General features: G+C 35.0%; 1 protein-coding gene across 1 annotated transcript; it reads left to right on the top strand.

Moving 5' to 3' along the window:
• The first annotated feature begins 11847 nt into the window (after positions 1 to 11847).
• Positions 11848 to 14513, top strand: LOC107755872 (uncharacterized). The gene is given in 6 exon segments (XM_074560238.1): positions 11848 to 12249; positions 12796 to 12892; positions 12971 to 13087; positions 13211 to 13291; positions 13294 to 13377; positions 13552 to 14513. Coding segments are annotated over 6 exon segments (1176 nt in total). The 5' UTR covers positions 11848 to 12025; the 3' UTR covers positions 14125 to 14513.
• The last annotated feature ends 709 nt before the right edge of the window (positions 14514 to 15222 follow it).

Here is a 15222-nt window from a genome sequence, read left to right as displayed (position 1 = left end):
TCTTTAAAATATAGTTAGAAATAATTAAAAATCTCAAAAAATTTATTATATAAATTATATATATATATATATATATATATATCATTTACACTGTAAATGATGAAATGGTTTATGATTATTTAACTTTTTTATTTAAGCATGCATTAATTCCAATTTTGTACTATGGATTTTCATTGTCAAACAATCTATACATCAAATGCATTTGAAAGGTAGCAAGCATAAAAAAATGATTCAGACAGGGCAAACGCTTCCATAACAAAAATCTGTTAGTTATAATAAAAACCAAAAACCGCTGACACATACAAGTACCTAAGCTTCAGTCCTCCTCGAATGTTAGAGGTTACGAATTTCAAAAAACATTTGACCTAGAAGGAAACTGAAATGCTGTTCAGAAACAATTACAAATGGAGAAATGCTGTAATTGTTTATGATTCATATGGTGTAGATGCACCATATGATGCACAAACAATTACAGCATTTCTCCATTCGCAATTGTTTTGTTTTGTGTGTGCATGAAAAAGAAACGGAGAAGATTAAAGTGCGAACAGACTTCAGTTAATTCAGTTCAACATGCCCTCTGGTGGTGCGTTTGCAAAACATAATGTTTTATTCTACTGGCCCATCACCTGTGGCTCTGAAAACTAATGCCATCTGTGAGTGAGGTTTTGCTATACACTCTCTTGTGTGTGTGTGTGTGTGTGTGTGCGCATGCTTTTTCTGTATTCAACTTTTTCTGTATTTCCCTTCATATAGGTGCACTCCTTGAGAGTTTGTGTGAATTTCATAAAATAATTTCAGCACCTTTTAACAAGGCTTATTAGATTTTGTCTTTTATGAATTAAACTAAGCATACTTTTGTGGTGCGAATCAAAACATTGACATCCTCTCACACATACAATATCGTCCGGCTGGAACATCCTCTTAGAGTCGGTGGGAGAAAACATTTCCATCTGTGGGTGTCCAGGGGCCTCTTAATTGCTTTATGTAATAATACACTCCAGTGTTGTGAGTTACAGACGCAAAAGTAGGGCCTCCTCATCATCTCTTTTCTTCATTAGAGGATAACGTCAGCAGGGCCCCATCAAAGACACGATTCACCGTGGGGACATCTGATTTACGAGCACGGTTCCCAGAGCATTGTGAAGATCGCACACATGCAAAATGGCTTCTCTGGTATTTATAGTAACCCAACTGGCATTGTGCTGGAGAGAAGGATGAGAACATGTTGGAAGAGAGAGAGAGAGAGAGAGTGTGTGTGTGTGTGCTGAAAATCACTTAGCTTTGATCTCTGGCTCTTCCTCTCAGATAAAACTCTCACAGGACTAGAGCTTTGAACAGAAGTCACACAGTTCTTCAGTAATACCGCACCACACAATTATGTTTAAATATGTCATAATGAATATATAAATGCTGTGTTTATTATCTGATCTATTGTATATATTTTATCTAGTATGACTACTTTGTCCAAGTTTCAACAAAACATGAATAACAGTAATCCAATGTGTAATTTCAATCCAATTTTAGTATCTTTGAGATACTATTTCTAGTCATTTTATTTTATTATTATTTTTTTTTTTTACATTTTCCACTTTCATTTTAATTTTAGTTACAGGTTTAGTAATTGTGGTGTGTTTTTGTCAGTTTTAATAATTTTTTTTATGGTTTTAATTTGAGTTTTAGTTAACTGTAATAACCGTGCAAAAAATCCATAAAAATAGGGAACAATGTATTGTAATAAAATGAAGGAATTTTCCATATTTATTTTTTGTAGGTATTTTACCTGTATTTTGAATTTTTGCACTTTATTGCGTTTAACAGAAATGTCCATAAAATTAATGGATAATGTCTTGGCAGAAAATTACCAGTAATTTAGTCATTTAATTCAGGAAGAAAAAAAAAACAGTAATAAAGTTCTTTTTCTCGGTGGTTGTACACTTTCTATAGGTTATTTCAGGGGGGTTATTGTTTCTCAAACTAATTTTGATGAAAAAAAGAATCAATTGAATGACAAAAAATATAAATAAATTACTATTATTATTAATCTTTTATTTTTATAATTATTTATTAAATATTTTTAATTAAATTGCATTAACTTCAGCTAAATGTTTAATTTTCCTTCCCACATTCAGATGTATTATGTACAAGTATATGACTCCGTAATACTGCACCACACAATTATGTTTTAAATACAGTGGTTATAGAAAAGAATCACCCCTCTTTAAAATAATCACATTTTGCTGCTTTGCAGCCTGAAATTAAGAAGGACACAGTTTTTGTTTTATCCAGCTGTTATTTACTCAGTGCAACAAAATGTAATTATTTTAAAGGGGGGTGATTCTTTTCTATACACACTGTGTGTCATACAGAAAGTGTATAAATGCTGTTTATTATAATAAATAAATAAAAAATACAAATAAATGAATTTATTACCTATAACACCCAACAGTAGCGGCAAGTTTTGCATAGACAAACACATTCACATTTTCTTCAGAATATGTAAAAATCTAGTTACAAACAAGATTATGCATCACTGTATAAAATTTTAAAAGAGTTAGAGAAAGTCTATTTTACGGTATAGTGAAGACACTAAAGAAATAGAGCTTGCTATGAAGATGGATTTTCCTATAAGGGAAGGATGCTTTGAAATGTAGATTGCTCAAAGTTACAGTAAAGGATCTCAAGTCACTCACAGATTTGATCTACACGCTCGGGGGAGAACTACAAACCCAGAGAGAAACGGAGAGAAGAAAGAGTTTGTGTGGATCAAAGAGAGAGAGTTTGTGATCTTGTAAATTCTTACAGTGACCAACATGCTTTCATGTCAGATGATCAGCATCAGCGTGAAAGTGCAAGTGCAGGAGAACTTTGAAGCAGAGAAGAAAGGAGAAAAAGAGAGAATGAGCTCTTCTTCAAACTCATTTTTCACCATATACACTTATTCATTTAGCCGTTGCTTCAATCTGAAGTTATTTACAAGGGAAGAAAGCTACAAATATTGTATTATTATAAAGGGGCCAACAACATTATGAAATGGATAAAGCTTAAATAATATCATCAGAAAGTTGATGCAGTAGATAGATAGATAGATAGATAGATAGATATTTTTTTTATGCTTACTACTTTTCAAATGCATTTGATGTATAGATTGTTTGACATTGAAAATCCATAATGCAAAATTATGGTTTGTACCATATTTTGTACATGTATACTAAGCTTTGGCAATATTGTATCATTTACAGTCATGCCAATAAAGCAATTTTGAATCGAATTGATAGATAGAGAGATTATTTGTGTTGTTTTTTGATCATTTATATTTCAGTGACACTACAATTTTTGTTTCCCAAAATATCTTCTGTTGTCTTTCACAGAACACAGTCTTTCAGTAAATGATGACAGATTTTCACTTTTGTGTGAACTATCCCTTTAAAAGTGTTGCCAACTGTTCAGATAACACATTACATATTCTATCTCTGAGAGAGAGAGAGAGAGAGAGAGAGAGAGAGAGAGAGAGATCAGTGAAAAGAAACTGGCTGCTCTGTGTTTTTAGAGACAACATAGATTAAACCACATTAGCAGCATGTCAGGAAATGACTTCAGACCATATGGCTGACATGATTATGGTTCCTGCTTCTTTTAATTTATTCTTCCTCGTCTCTCACCTACACATAAACCGCCACCTTCATCTTCTCTATTCCTTTTTAACATAGCAAATGGAAACTAAGCTCGTTACCACATGATGTCTTGGCAAGTTCATCCATGAATTGCTCATATTTTAATTTGAACCTCATTGTTTTAACAACCTTGACCAGCATCTCCAGAGAACAACACACAATAAAATGCCGCACTCGTCTCTTTGAAGCCTCTCCGCATGCTTTGTCATCATTATGACCTTTTTTTGGACCCTTGTTGTAGGCCACAAAATAAAATATTTACGTTCAAAGGTTGTATATGTCTCTCTTTTTATTTATTTTTTTACTTCACATTGCGTTTGGACAAGTTACTAATCATGTATGTCTAGCCCTGAGATTATATTTGATAAAAAATAAATAAATAAAATCATTTGTTTATGCTGATATTACATATGTACCGAAAAGTTAAGTTAATTTAAATATGCAGTATTATATATATATATATATATTAAATGACTGTATTCATTTTTTTTTCACCAAAAGTAGGAAGGTAGGTATACTACTTATATTACATTTCTTAGGTCACAAAACTTTTTCTCACAAATAGGTGTGCGCTTCTTCTATTCTCCACCAGATGACAGCAAATACGTTGCCTTTCTCGTCTAGTCATCTATTTAGAAAATCTCACGCAGAGTCTTGAGACTCATGTTTAGAAATTGTATTATCACTGTTTCTCCATATCCATAATGATGAACCATTATCATCCGATATGTTTATTATTATTTATTGTTATCGCATTGTTTGATTGTTCGGACTGCTCAATTAAAAGTGCAACGTAATGAGGTCACGTGTCAATAATTTTGCATTGAAACGTTTAGTGTTGCATTTACACACTATTCTCTTAGGAAACCTATAGGTAGCATCTAGTAAATAGTGCACAGTATGCAGTAAGCAGTACACAAGTATTCTATTTCAAACATAGCTTTAGGAAACCAGCAACAATAATAATTACTGGGGAGTATAGGCCTACATTATATATAATTATCATGTCTATAATTGATAGAAACAGACAAACCCATCTTAAACCATTAATCTTACAGCTGGAGCTAAACTGGCACAAACTAAAACAAATGAAATGGCAAAAATGTGTGACACACTAAAACTTGAGTATCAATAATAAAAAGTTGGTTTTGAAACAACATAGGGATAATAAAAAATTTAATTAATGACATTACTATGGAAGGCTGTTTCCCCCATATAAGAAAAAAAAATGTTTTGGTTAATCATAATTATGACAAAAAGTCAAAAAACAACATTAAAAGTCATAATCTACAAATCATGATTATGGGTTAAAAAAGTTGAAATTATGACATAAGTCATCATTTATGAGATAAAAAAGTAAGCAGTACACAAGTATTCTATTTCAAACATAGCTTTAGGAAACCAGCAACAATAATAATTACTGGGGAGTATAGGCCTACATTATATATAATTATCATGTCTATAATTGATAGAAACAGACAAACCCATCTTAAACCATTAATCTTACAGCTGGAGCTAAACTGGCACAAACTAAAACAAATGAAATGGCAAAAATGTGTGACACACTAAAACTTGAGTATCAATAATAAAAAGTTGGTTTTGAAACAACATAGGGATAATAAAAAATTTAATTAATGACATTACTATGGAAGGCTGTTTCCCCCATATAAGAAAAAAAAATGTTTTGGTTAATCATAATTATGACAAAAAGTCAAAAAGTCAAAAAACAACATTAAAAGTCGTAATCTACAAATCATGATTATGGGTTAAAAAAGTTGAAATTATGACATAAGTCATCATTTATGAGATAAAAAAGTAAATTATGACATAAAAAGTCCTAATTACAACAAAAATGTCAACTTTTTAGGTCATAATATGATATTTATAAGTAAACTTTTTATGTCATAATTGTATTTTTTCTTTGGGGGAACTTGAAATACTGACATAAAAAGTCATACTTATGACAAAAAAATGTTGAATGTTTTATGTTTTATGTCAACATTATAGTTTTATCTTTTTATGTCATTATTTTATCTTTTAATCCCATAATAATGATTTGATTAAAAAATGGTTTGTTTTCTTATATGGGATAAATGGGCTTCCATACAGGAAAGACATGTACATAATGTATGAGTTTTTTTTTTCTCCCATTTTGGGTGATCTATTCCTTTAAGATGTTTTCCAGGCTAATATTCTTATCACATGTGCTGAGTTCAGAACCGCGTACTAGCATAGTACTTGTACTGTTTCTGCCATTAAAAAGATTGCTAAAAACAGTAAGAGTAGTATACTAGCATACGATTATGAATTAAGCAATGGTCTTCAAATGTGACAATTACAAGTTCAGGTGGGGATACTGTTGCCTCTGGGTCTGTGATCTGTTATTTTCCACCAGGAGGTGCTTCAGAGAAAATACACCCTTAACCTGTTGACTGTGAAGCTTCAGTGAATCAGAGTGAACAAACACTTCAGTGTCTGCAAAAGCAACACCAGTTAATGAACAGAAGATCACAAACACGAGGCAGTTAAGTGCATGACAGAAACCAGGCTAAACGCACAAATGACCCTCAAAAGAAATGCATATTCAAAGTACAGACGTAGAACATAACCATGGTGACATTCACTGTGTGCGTAGCCAATTCAGAATTTTCCATTCAATTTGGATGATGCATTACAGCCGGAAGCGAATTAGTTACCAAATGTTAGCTTATCTCTCAGTTTCTTAGTTAATTGTACATTATTTGGGAGATGTGGACACACATCCCTGTACATTCACATCCCCCTCTCAGCAAAAGACTCTTGCAAGGCCTGTGGGTGAAAGTGAGAGTTGTTGTTTGGGGTCATGTAGCTGTTGTTGTTGTTGTTTTTACAGGCAGATGGAGTGGAGGGGAGAGTCAAGGGGGGGACGCAACGGCTTAACAACAAAGACCCCGCACTGTCAGCTATTCCACAAACAAAGCGCAGCTTATCCTGCTAACAACAGTCTGCCAGAGACACCACAACAATTACACCACACTCACAATAAGCAAGATCCCACTAATGAAATTTAGGACAATTTACACAACAAATTGTTTTGGATCAAGGCACACCTTCATTCATGACAATAATAATAAATTATTTGTTCTTGAAGCCTATGTAATCCATGTACCACAAAAATTGTTTACTTTCTATCTGTGAGTACATTTTTATTTCTTTTCATTCATACATTGATTTTGTGGATTTAGTCAATGTTAACTTGGAGGTCATTGATATGCTAGTGTAGATATATTACTCCTAAAAAAAGATACTTTGAATAATATTGATAACCAAATGGTTTCAGGTCTCACTGACTTCCATAGTATGGAGGGAAAAAAATTCAAAATAAAAATAAATAAATACCATGGAAGCCAAAGGGACCTGAAACATTCAACATTCTTCAAAATATCTTCTATTGTGTTCAGCAGCCGAAATAATGCATGCAGGTTTGGAACAACATGAGGGTAAATTATGACAGATTTTTTATTTTTGGGTAGGCCTTTGCAGTAGCAGACAATATGCTATGCAGTTTGCTTGTAATATTTTGTCCTCGTAATAATATTTTTTTATTAGTGAATTTGCAAGTTAAATAATAATATAGATTTTAAAGCTATTGCTTTACAACTGTTTTTGACAAAGCTGAATAGATTTGAAGAAATTTTCCATATTTGGTTTTTACAGGTGTTTTACCTGTATTTTGAATTTTACACTGCATTCCGTTATGTTTTAGAGTTGATGGAAATGTCTAATGGATAATGTCCCGGTAATGAGCTGCCGATACTTTTTCTGTTATTTTACAGATTTATTTCTTATTTATTTCTTTATTTCTTATTTCAAACACAGTTAACCGCTCTTCAAAAAAAGTGCTCTTCTAAGAGATTAATCTATTTCCAGTATTTAAAACACATGCAAATGCTGATAATCTCATGTTCAGATAAAACATAAAAAAGACATCCACTATCCCAGACCGTTTAATCAGAGATAATTTCCATGGATGTGTCACCTTTGAGGTTTTGCAACTGGTTACACAATTGTTGCTTCAATGAGACATGAAATGTGCAAGAGTACAAGGATGTGCTATGATACACACTACTGTTCACTACTTTTTTTTTTTTTTTTAAGAAATTAATACTTCTATTCAGCAAAGATGCATTAAATTAATTTAAAAAGTGACCACAAAGACATATATAATATTACAGAAGCTTTCTATTTCACATAAATGCTGTTCTTTTGAACTTTCTAATTATCAAAGAAAAATATCCTGAAAAATGCATTATGGTTTCCAAAAAAAAAAAAAAAAAGTAAAGCAGTACAACTGTTTTCAGCATTGATAATAATAAGAAATGCTGATTTCTGAAGGATCATGTGACACTGAAGTAATGACTGCTGACAATTCAGCTTTGCATCACAGGAATAAATTACATTTTAAAACACATAAAATGTTATTTTAAAGTGTAATAATATTTTACAATATTATTATTTTTACTGTATTTTGACCATCCCCAAACTTTTGAACAGTAGGGCAAATATAAGACCTTAAATAAGGTGTCTAAACAGCAAAGTCTCAAACTTTAAAGGGACAAATACTCAAGAAATCTTTATAAAGGTCATTAATTCAGGTTTGCCAGTACTCTCTGCCTGAAATGGGTGGGAAAGCAGCAGGCGGTTTGCATACATACGAGAGTGTGATCTGGGATTGGGCAAACATCGTACAAACCTTGGGAGTAAACCAGCTGTGTGTGTGTGTGTGTGTGTGTGTGTGTGTGTGTGAACGGGTGTGACCCTTCCACGCCCCATTATCCCTACAACACACACAACAATAGGTAAAATGCCACAGACGTTCCCACCCTCGCTGGAGTGTCACTGTGGATTCTGCAAAAGTCAACAAGTGATAATGTGAGACAACATCAGCCAAAAACACTTTAAATCATGCACTTGCACTATTATCTTCATCGTCCCAATCTGACCTTTTATCCGGACTTGATTCAGTACATGCTACACACTGATGTACTAATGAAACACTGCATAATTCAGCATTCAGAAACACTCTGAAACAATTTGTATCTCAAAAACAATTCAGAAATGCATAAATCTCATTTAATTTTGAATTAGTTTACTATTTGTTCCATAAAAGCTTAAAAATAAATAAAGCAATCTCTGTCATGCTGTAATGTGATCCATTGTTCTAGTGCTGAATAGCTCTATTTATTCATTATTGTAAACAAGTGCATGGCACAGAGTAGTGTTATTTCAGTATCAATGATGTACTGTTATCGTTTTTTGTTAATATTTTGAATTAGATTTTATTTTTATATTTTGTTTAAAAACTTATTTTATTATAAATTTTAGTAATTTTGTTGTTTTGTCATTTTTATTTTTTATTTTTTTATTTTTTTTAAATATGCCCATGTCGTTTTTATAAAATTCTAGTTTTAGTTTATTTTATTACTTTTTTTAGTACTTCAGCTTAAACTAAACTGAAATGAGAAATGTTTTATTGGCAACTAGCTAAAATAAAATAATTTGTATTTTTAATATTTTATTTCAGTTCATGTTTACTTCAAGTAATAAAACTGCATTTTTAGGATTTTAGTTTTAGTCAACGATCATAACCTTGAGAGGCTGTCCAGTTCAATTTCATAAGCATTGCTTTGAAAGACTTTTACATTTACTGAAAAATATGGAAAGTAAGATCTGAAAAGTACTGTGATAATTTGTGACAATTCGTAGTTATTTTACATTTTGGTTATAACTATTCATATGAATATGTATGAATCTCATTTGTGTGTTTTCACACATGCTCCACTTATGGTTTGGTTTAGGAATGGAGCGTCATGCTTACTTTTCCTATACAAATCACATTGTACAGATACAAATTTGTGAGTTACATTTTCTCATGAGATCTGGTTGGAGTCTGAGTACTGTTGTATTTTTAGACTTTCAACTGCAGCCAAGTGCACAAGTGCCTCTCTGAATAAATTGTAATGCTAATTAATGCAAATTATGTTAGCACCACTGACTCTACATTGCACTTTTTAATGGCCAGTTTAACCCCCAATATATTTTAACAGTCAGTTTGACCTATAATGTATTGGCAAACTTTGTAGCAGAATGTCACAACAACTTTGTCAAGAGTCACTTATAACGGGAATTGCTGCTAAGTTTCATCATCCTCTAGTCAGTTTGCCAACTCACATATTTTTTTTTCTTCATTCAAAAACATGCTCTGTTCAAACATAGTTCCTGTTTCACAGGAAGTAGACCAAAACTAATACTAATGCATTAGCTCAGTGAGAGAGAAAACCAGGTGCTCTTCAGGGACTCCCCGTTAGATTTTTCAGTAGAAATGCACAGAGTGATGACTTAATGTGACAGTTTTGTTCTCTTGTTTTATATGTGATATTGTTGAAGAAACAAGAAAGATGTCCCTGCAAAAGAGCAGCTAAAGGAACAGAAAAATGTTTCTCTCACATACAGTATTGCATAGCTGAATCCCAAACAAGCTTAGTTTAGAAAAAGTACAGTGATCAAAGTTCTGTCCTATCAGTATTAGTGTCCTTGAGCGGGGCACTTAACCACAGTTTGTTCTAGTGGGGACTGTCCCTCTTATTAGTGTACTATAAGCAGCTTAAGGGTGGCAACATCTGCTAAATAACAAGTAACTCAACTCAAAAGCTGAGGTTTCAGTTCCCTTTCACAGACCACTGCTCTACAAACAGAGATTACAGGCATGTTACATCATAAATTAAATACTATAACACCAGACAGGGGACACACCTAAAAGGTGGGGAAAGGAATGGGAATTCAAAATGTATTTGGACGCTTTTGGACACTTAAGTCACACTTAAAAATGTCAAACCGAGTGGCGTCTGCTAACTTCTCTTACTAGCGGCCTACTGTATACCCTCCATGTTCCAGCGCGACATGTAAATTCTACATCTAAGTTTACAATGTTGATTCAACGGCTAGTTCTGTGTAAAGCAAACTGCCGCTGTTTGCTCTCCACACAAGCCACATAGAAGTTGAGGTGACAGACTTTTCATTCAACGGGCTGCAACTCACAGCTACACCTTTTAATACACAATTCCTGCACTGTCACAGGATGCTTACAGAGGACCACCTATAGATCATACAATATTTAGTCCTTTTCCAAATTTATTTCAAAATTCCTAATAATCTGTTGTTTAAAAAAAAACATTCAATCGACATAAACAGATGGATAAATTCAAAACATCTTCTGAAAGTTTCTGAAATCTTTACTACGAGGGTTCCCATTATCAGAATCACATGTAGATTTTATGTAAAAGTATTTTCCAAACATAGACTTCAAGCAAATTTATGCTGTCCAAACAGCGAAACACACTTTGCCTACTCTTTCACTCTCAGGAGGGATGTTTAGAACATGAAAGTCCCCTCAGAAGTTTCTCCTTTGTTCAGCTGTTCCTTTGACTATAGACAGACCTTCATCTTCACTCAAGTTTGCTAATGAGCCGGTTACAAATGCAGCCAATGTGACCTGCTTCAAATGGTATAGTGATCAAAATGCACAGGCATTTGAATGGGATTTTAACCACTTGATCTTGTTTCCTAATGAACTAAGAGGATTTTAAAAGAGATTTTCTGATGCAATCACACACAATATTACAATAATATACAATAAAATAAGCTGCAGCATTGAACTGCAGCTTCTGAAACAAGGTTCAATGGGTCCCTGACTATTTGACGTCATTTCCCAATGAACTGAAAGGGTTAAAATGCAATCCTATTCAAAAGGCAAATGTGATCAATAGGCTATTGCCACAGGCTGATATGCTTTAACAAACATTAACATTTAAAACAGTGCATTTCATCAATTGAATTAGCTTTTTAGTGTCAATAAGCAAAATACATTTACAAAGTGTAGATGGGAAAAATAAAAATGAAAGACATGAGATTAAATACATAACATAAATATTGTATTAATAAGGTAAGATAAGGTAATAAATTAATAAGGTCACACTCTTTTGTGACTCTTGAAGTCACTTGAAGAATTTCTGAAAAGATTTCCATATCAATAATGTCATAAGTATGAAGGATCACGGAGGAACCATGAAATTTACATCAGCTATTTTAACCCAAGGAAGGACTGACGTCCAAAACGTCAGTGGTCCCAGCAGCCAATCGCAGCGCACCACGACTGTAGAAAAAGAACGCGAGCGTTGCCACTTCTTCAATTTTCAGACGTCGAAGGGGAAAGATAATAATACGGGGAACTAAGACAAATTTTCAGACGTTTTCCCACCCCTAAGCAATACAGAAAGGGGTCTTTACACAGATCCTAATCCAGAAAACCATACATCATGGTCGTAGTTACAGCAGGGACCGGAGGACCTCATAAAGTCCTCCTGATATCGGGGAAACCGAGCGCTTCGTCCGGCGCGACACAGGGCGGATACTGCCGGTCCATATCTGTCATGATACCGAACCACCCCTCTTCAGACTCCGATTCCACCATCTCTGGACCACCACTGCGCAAAAGGCAGAGACTCACACATCTGAGCCCAGAGGAAAAAGCACTTCGAAGGTGAGACGAGTTGAGATTTCATTTCATCAGACTTTTAATCCGTTCGGTTGGTTTGAAACCGGTTTAAACCGAAATATTTCACCAGGGGAGCAATATTTAGTTTTAGACATTTCATGTGTAACTGTTACACGTTATAGTATTTAAATGTCAGCAAATGATAAAAATGAACCAATTTGACCCTTGCATACGGAAGAATTTGAATCTCAGCCAAGATAAGTGGGTTTTGCCGGTCAGTCCCTCCCCCTCTGAATCAATATATCCACATCTTGCCTGCGTGGCAGGAATTTGACTGCGCATGCGCCACTTCCTCAAACCTGTCTGACCTGCCAAAATTAGTTTGCTTCATAATATATATATATATATATATATATAAGAATAAGAATGCTTCATAATATATATATATATATATATATAAGAAAGAAATAATTTTATAAACACACCAAAAGAAAAAAGTTTCCCACTCTATCATGTCCCAGATAAATCCTATATTTGTTGTTTAGCCAAAACATGTCTGTTTAATAGCTATGATTAAATTTTTTTTTTTAGGAAATTGAAGAACAGAGTTGCTGCACAGACAGCAAGAGACAGAAAAAAGGCCAAAATGGGGGACTTGGAGCAGCAAGTCTTGGAGTTGGAGCTCGAGGTACTTTGACTCTTATCATGGATTTTTTTCTTCTTCTTTGTTTAGAGGAATGGTTTAATTTTGACATGTTTTCCACAGAATCAGAAACTTCACGTTGAGAACAGGCTGTTGAGAGCGAAGACGAGCGATCTGCTCAGTGAGAATGAGGAACTAAGACAGAGACTGGGGTTGGATACCTTGGAAGAGAAAGAAAATGTAAAAAGACTTGGTTGCACTGTCAACAAAACCCATGCTAATGTTAGCCAAACAGGCAGTTAAAAGAGCTGCAAAGTGTTGCTTTTCTTCCCCGTCCCACTAATGCCTCTCATTCTCTTTTAGGTTCAGGTACTGGAGTCCGCAGTGAGCGATTTGGGTTTGGTGACCGGGTCTTCTGAGTCCGCAGCACTCAGGCTACGTGTGCCTCCGCAGCAGGTGCAGACCCAGCAGTCCCCAAATCTGAAGACTTCACCATGGATACTCACAGCCCTGGCCCTTCAGACTCTGAGGTGAATATCCTGCAGTTTTTGGTTTTCAGAGGTTTATAGTTCTCGATCATTGGGCGTTATGCTTTAGACATATCTCTTTGACTGTTTCTGCTCATTTATTTTGTCTTATGTTCATCAAATCTCATTTTTACTGTACCAACAAAATCTCACTTTCAATTGTCTTTTCTCCTGCAGTCTGATCTCTTGCTTGGTATTCTGGACATCCTTGACCCAGAGCTCTTCCTCAAGACAGACCTCCCAGAAGCACATGAACCCCAGCAAGAGCTTGTGCTGGTTGGGGGTGCAGGAGAGCAAGTACCTGCCTCCCCACCTGCAGCTTTGGGGCCCGCACCAGTTAAGCTGGAAGCCCTTAATGAACTGATCCACTTTGACCACATCTACACCAAACCTGCCGAGGTGGTGAGTGAGGAGAGCATTTGCGAAGTCAAAAGCGAGGATTACGTCGCCTTCTCTGAGGTCGATGAAGAAATCGAGGTGGAAGTCCAAATGGTGTCTGTCAAAGACGAACCAGAGGAAGTGGTCATCCCTGCGGTGGATCAGAATCCAGACGCGGCTGATGATTTCCTCTCTGACGCCTCTTCCTTCAGCGGCTACGAGAAGGCTTCATATCTGATGGATGCGTACAGTGACTCTGGATGCGAGAGGTCACCTTCCCCCTTCAGTAACATTTCATCCCCCGTCTGCTCCGAGGGCTCTTGGGATGACATGTTTGCGACTGAACTCTTCCCCCAACTGATTAGTGTCTGAAGGTTGCATACAATATCCAGTTGCAAATACGCCTGCCTTTGCTCTTTTATTGCAAGTGATTGTCATGTGCTTCATAGTGATAGTACGGCAGTAGCATGTAACCCCACTTGCAATTTAGACCAAAGGCATTGCTTTAAGGCTTCTGTTGTAAAAATGCAGGTCTGTTTGTGCACAAGACTTGCGGCGGCTCTGTACAGTTCAAACGCAACTCAGTATTTTTGTTGGGGAAGGGGTTGGGGGCTAATTGTTTTTAAAGTAGATCTATTTATTTGTTTATCTCTCTTTTCCAGAGTTTTCTGTATAATGTAATCTGTCTGCTTGATGTACAACTCAATTTTTTTGTAAATGCTCTCCTTAGTCATACTGCATTAAAAAAAATCTGCATTGCATAACATGCATTGTTGTCTGACTTTTGGTGTGAATTTGAACGTGCCAAATGCTTTGTTACACAAATTTTTAGCTTCCTTTTAAAGGGATAGTTGACCCCAAATTTGATAGATTCTGTCATTTACTTGCCCTCACTTTGTTCCAAACTGAGGAACACAAGATATTTTAAAGTGTCAGGTGTTTGCGTCCATGCAATGGAATTATGTGGGGTTTAAAAAAACCACACTGGATCTCATTGATTTTCATTATTTTTCCAAAATATCATCTTTTCTGTCCCACAGAAGAAAGTCATACAAGTTTGGAACAACATCATAACACTCGGCTTCAGTAGAATTGTGGGGCAGATATTCTAACCAAGTAACCACCAAGACCATAATTTAAAGTTTTAGTGGAAAATGTGTGTATGCGTTGTCTAAACTGAATAACAGAGCTGTTAACTCCCTTTAACCTGAACCTATCCATAGGCTTTGTACATAGAGTACTTGTGCATATGGCGAGAACCACAATCTATAGTATTTTTAGTTCCAGTACCATGTCAAATTGCCCTTGGGACTTTGCTATCTGCTTTCTGTTCTTTTCCAAAAGAAGAGGTGATAAGATAGGTTTTTAAAGTAAACGATTACACAACGGCCATCATGTTAAAACAGCTTTTTTTATCTGATTACTCAGAGGCACGTCAGTGTGTTAAGCTGGCATAGAGGTTCTGTTCTT

The sequence above is a fragment of the Sinocyclocheilus rhinocerous genome, unplaced genomic scaffold, assembly GCF_001515625.1.
Source record: "Sinocyclocheilus rhinocerous isolate Xijiao unplaced genomic scaffold, SAMN03320098_v1.1 scaffold352, whole genome shotgun sequence".
NCBI classification, from domain to species: Eukaryota; Metazoa; Chordata; class Actinopteri; order Cypriniformes; family Cyprinidae; genus Sinocyclocheilus; species Sinocyclocheilus rhinocerous.
The sequence above is the reverse complement of the archived record's forward strand: the minus strand, read 5'-3'. Positions and strand labels throughout refer to the sequence as shown.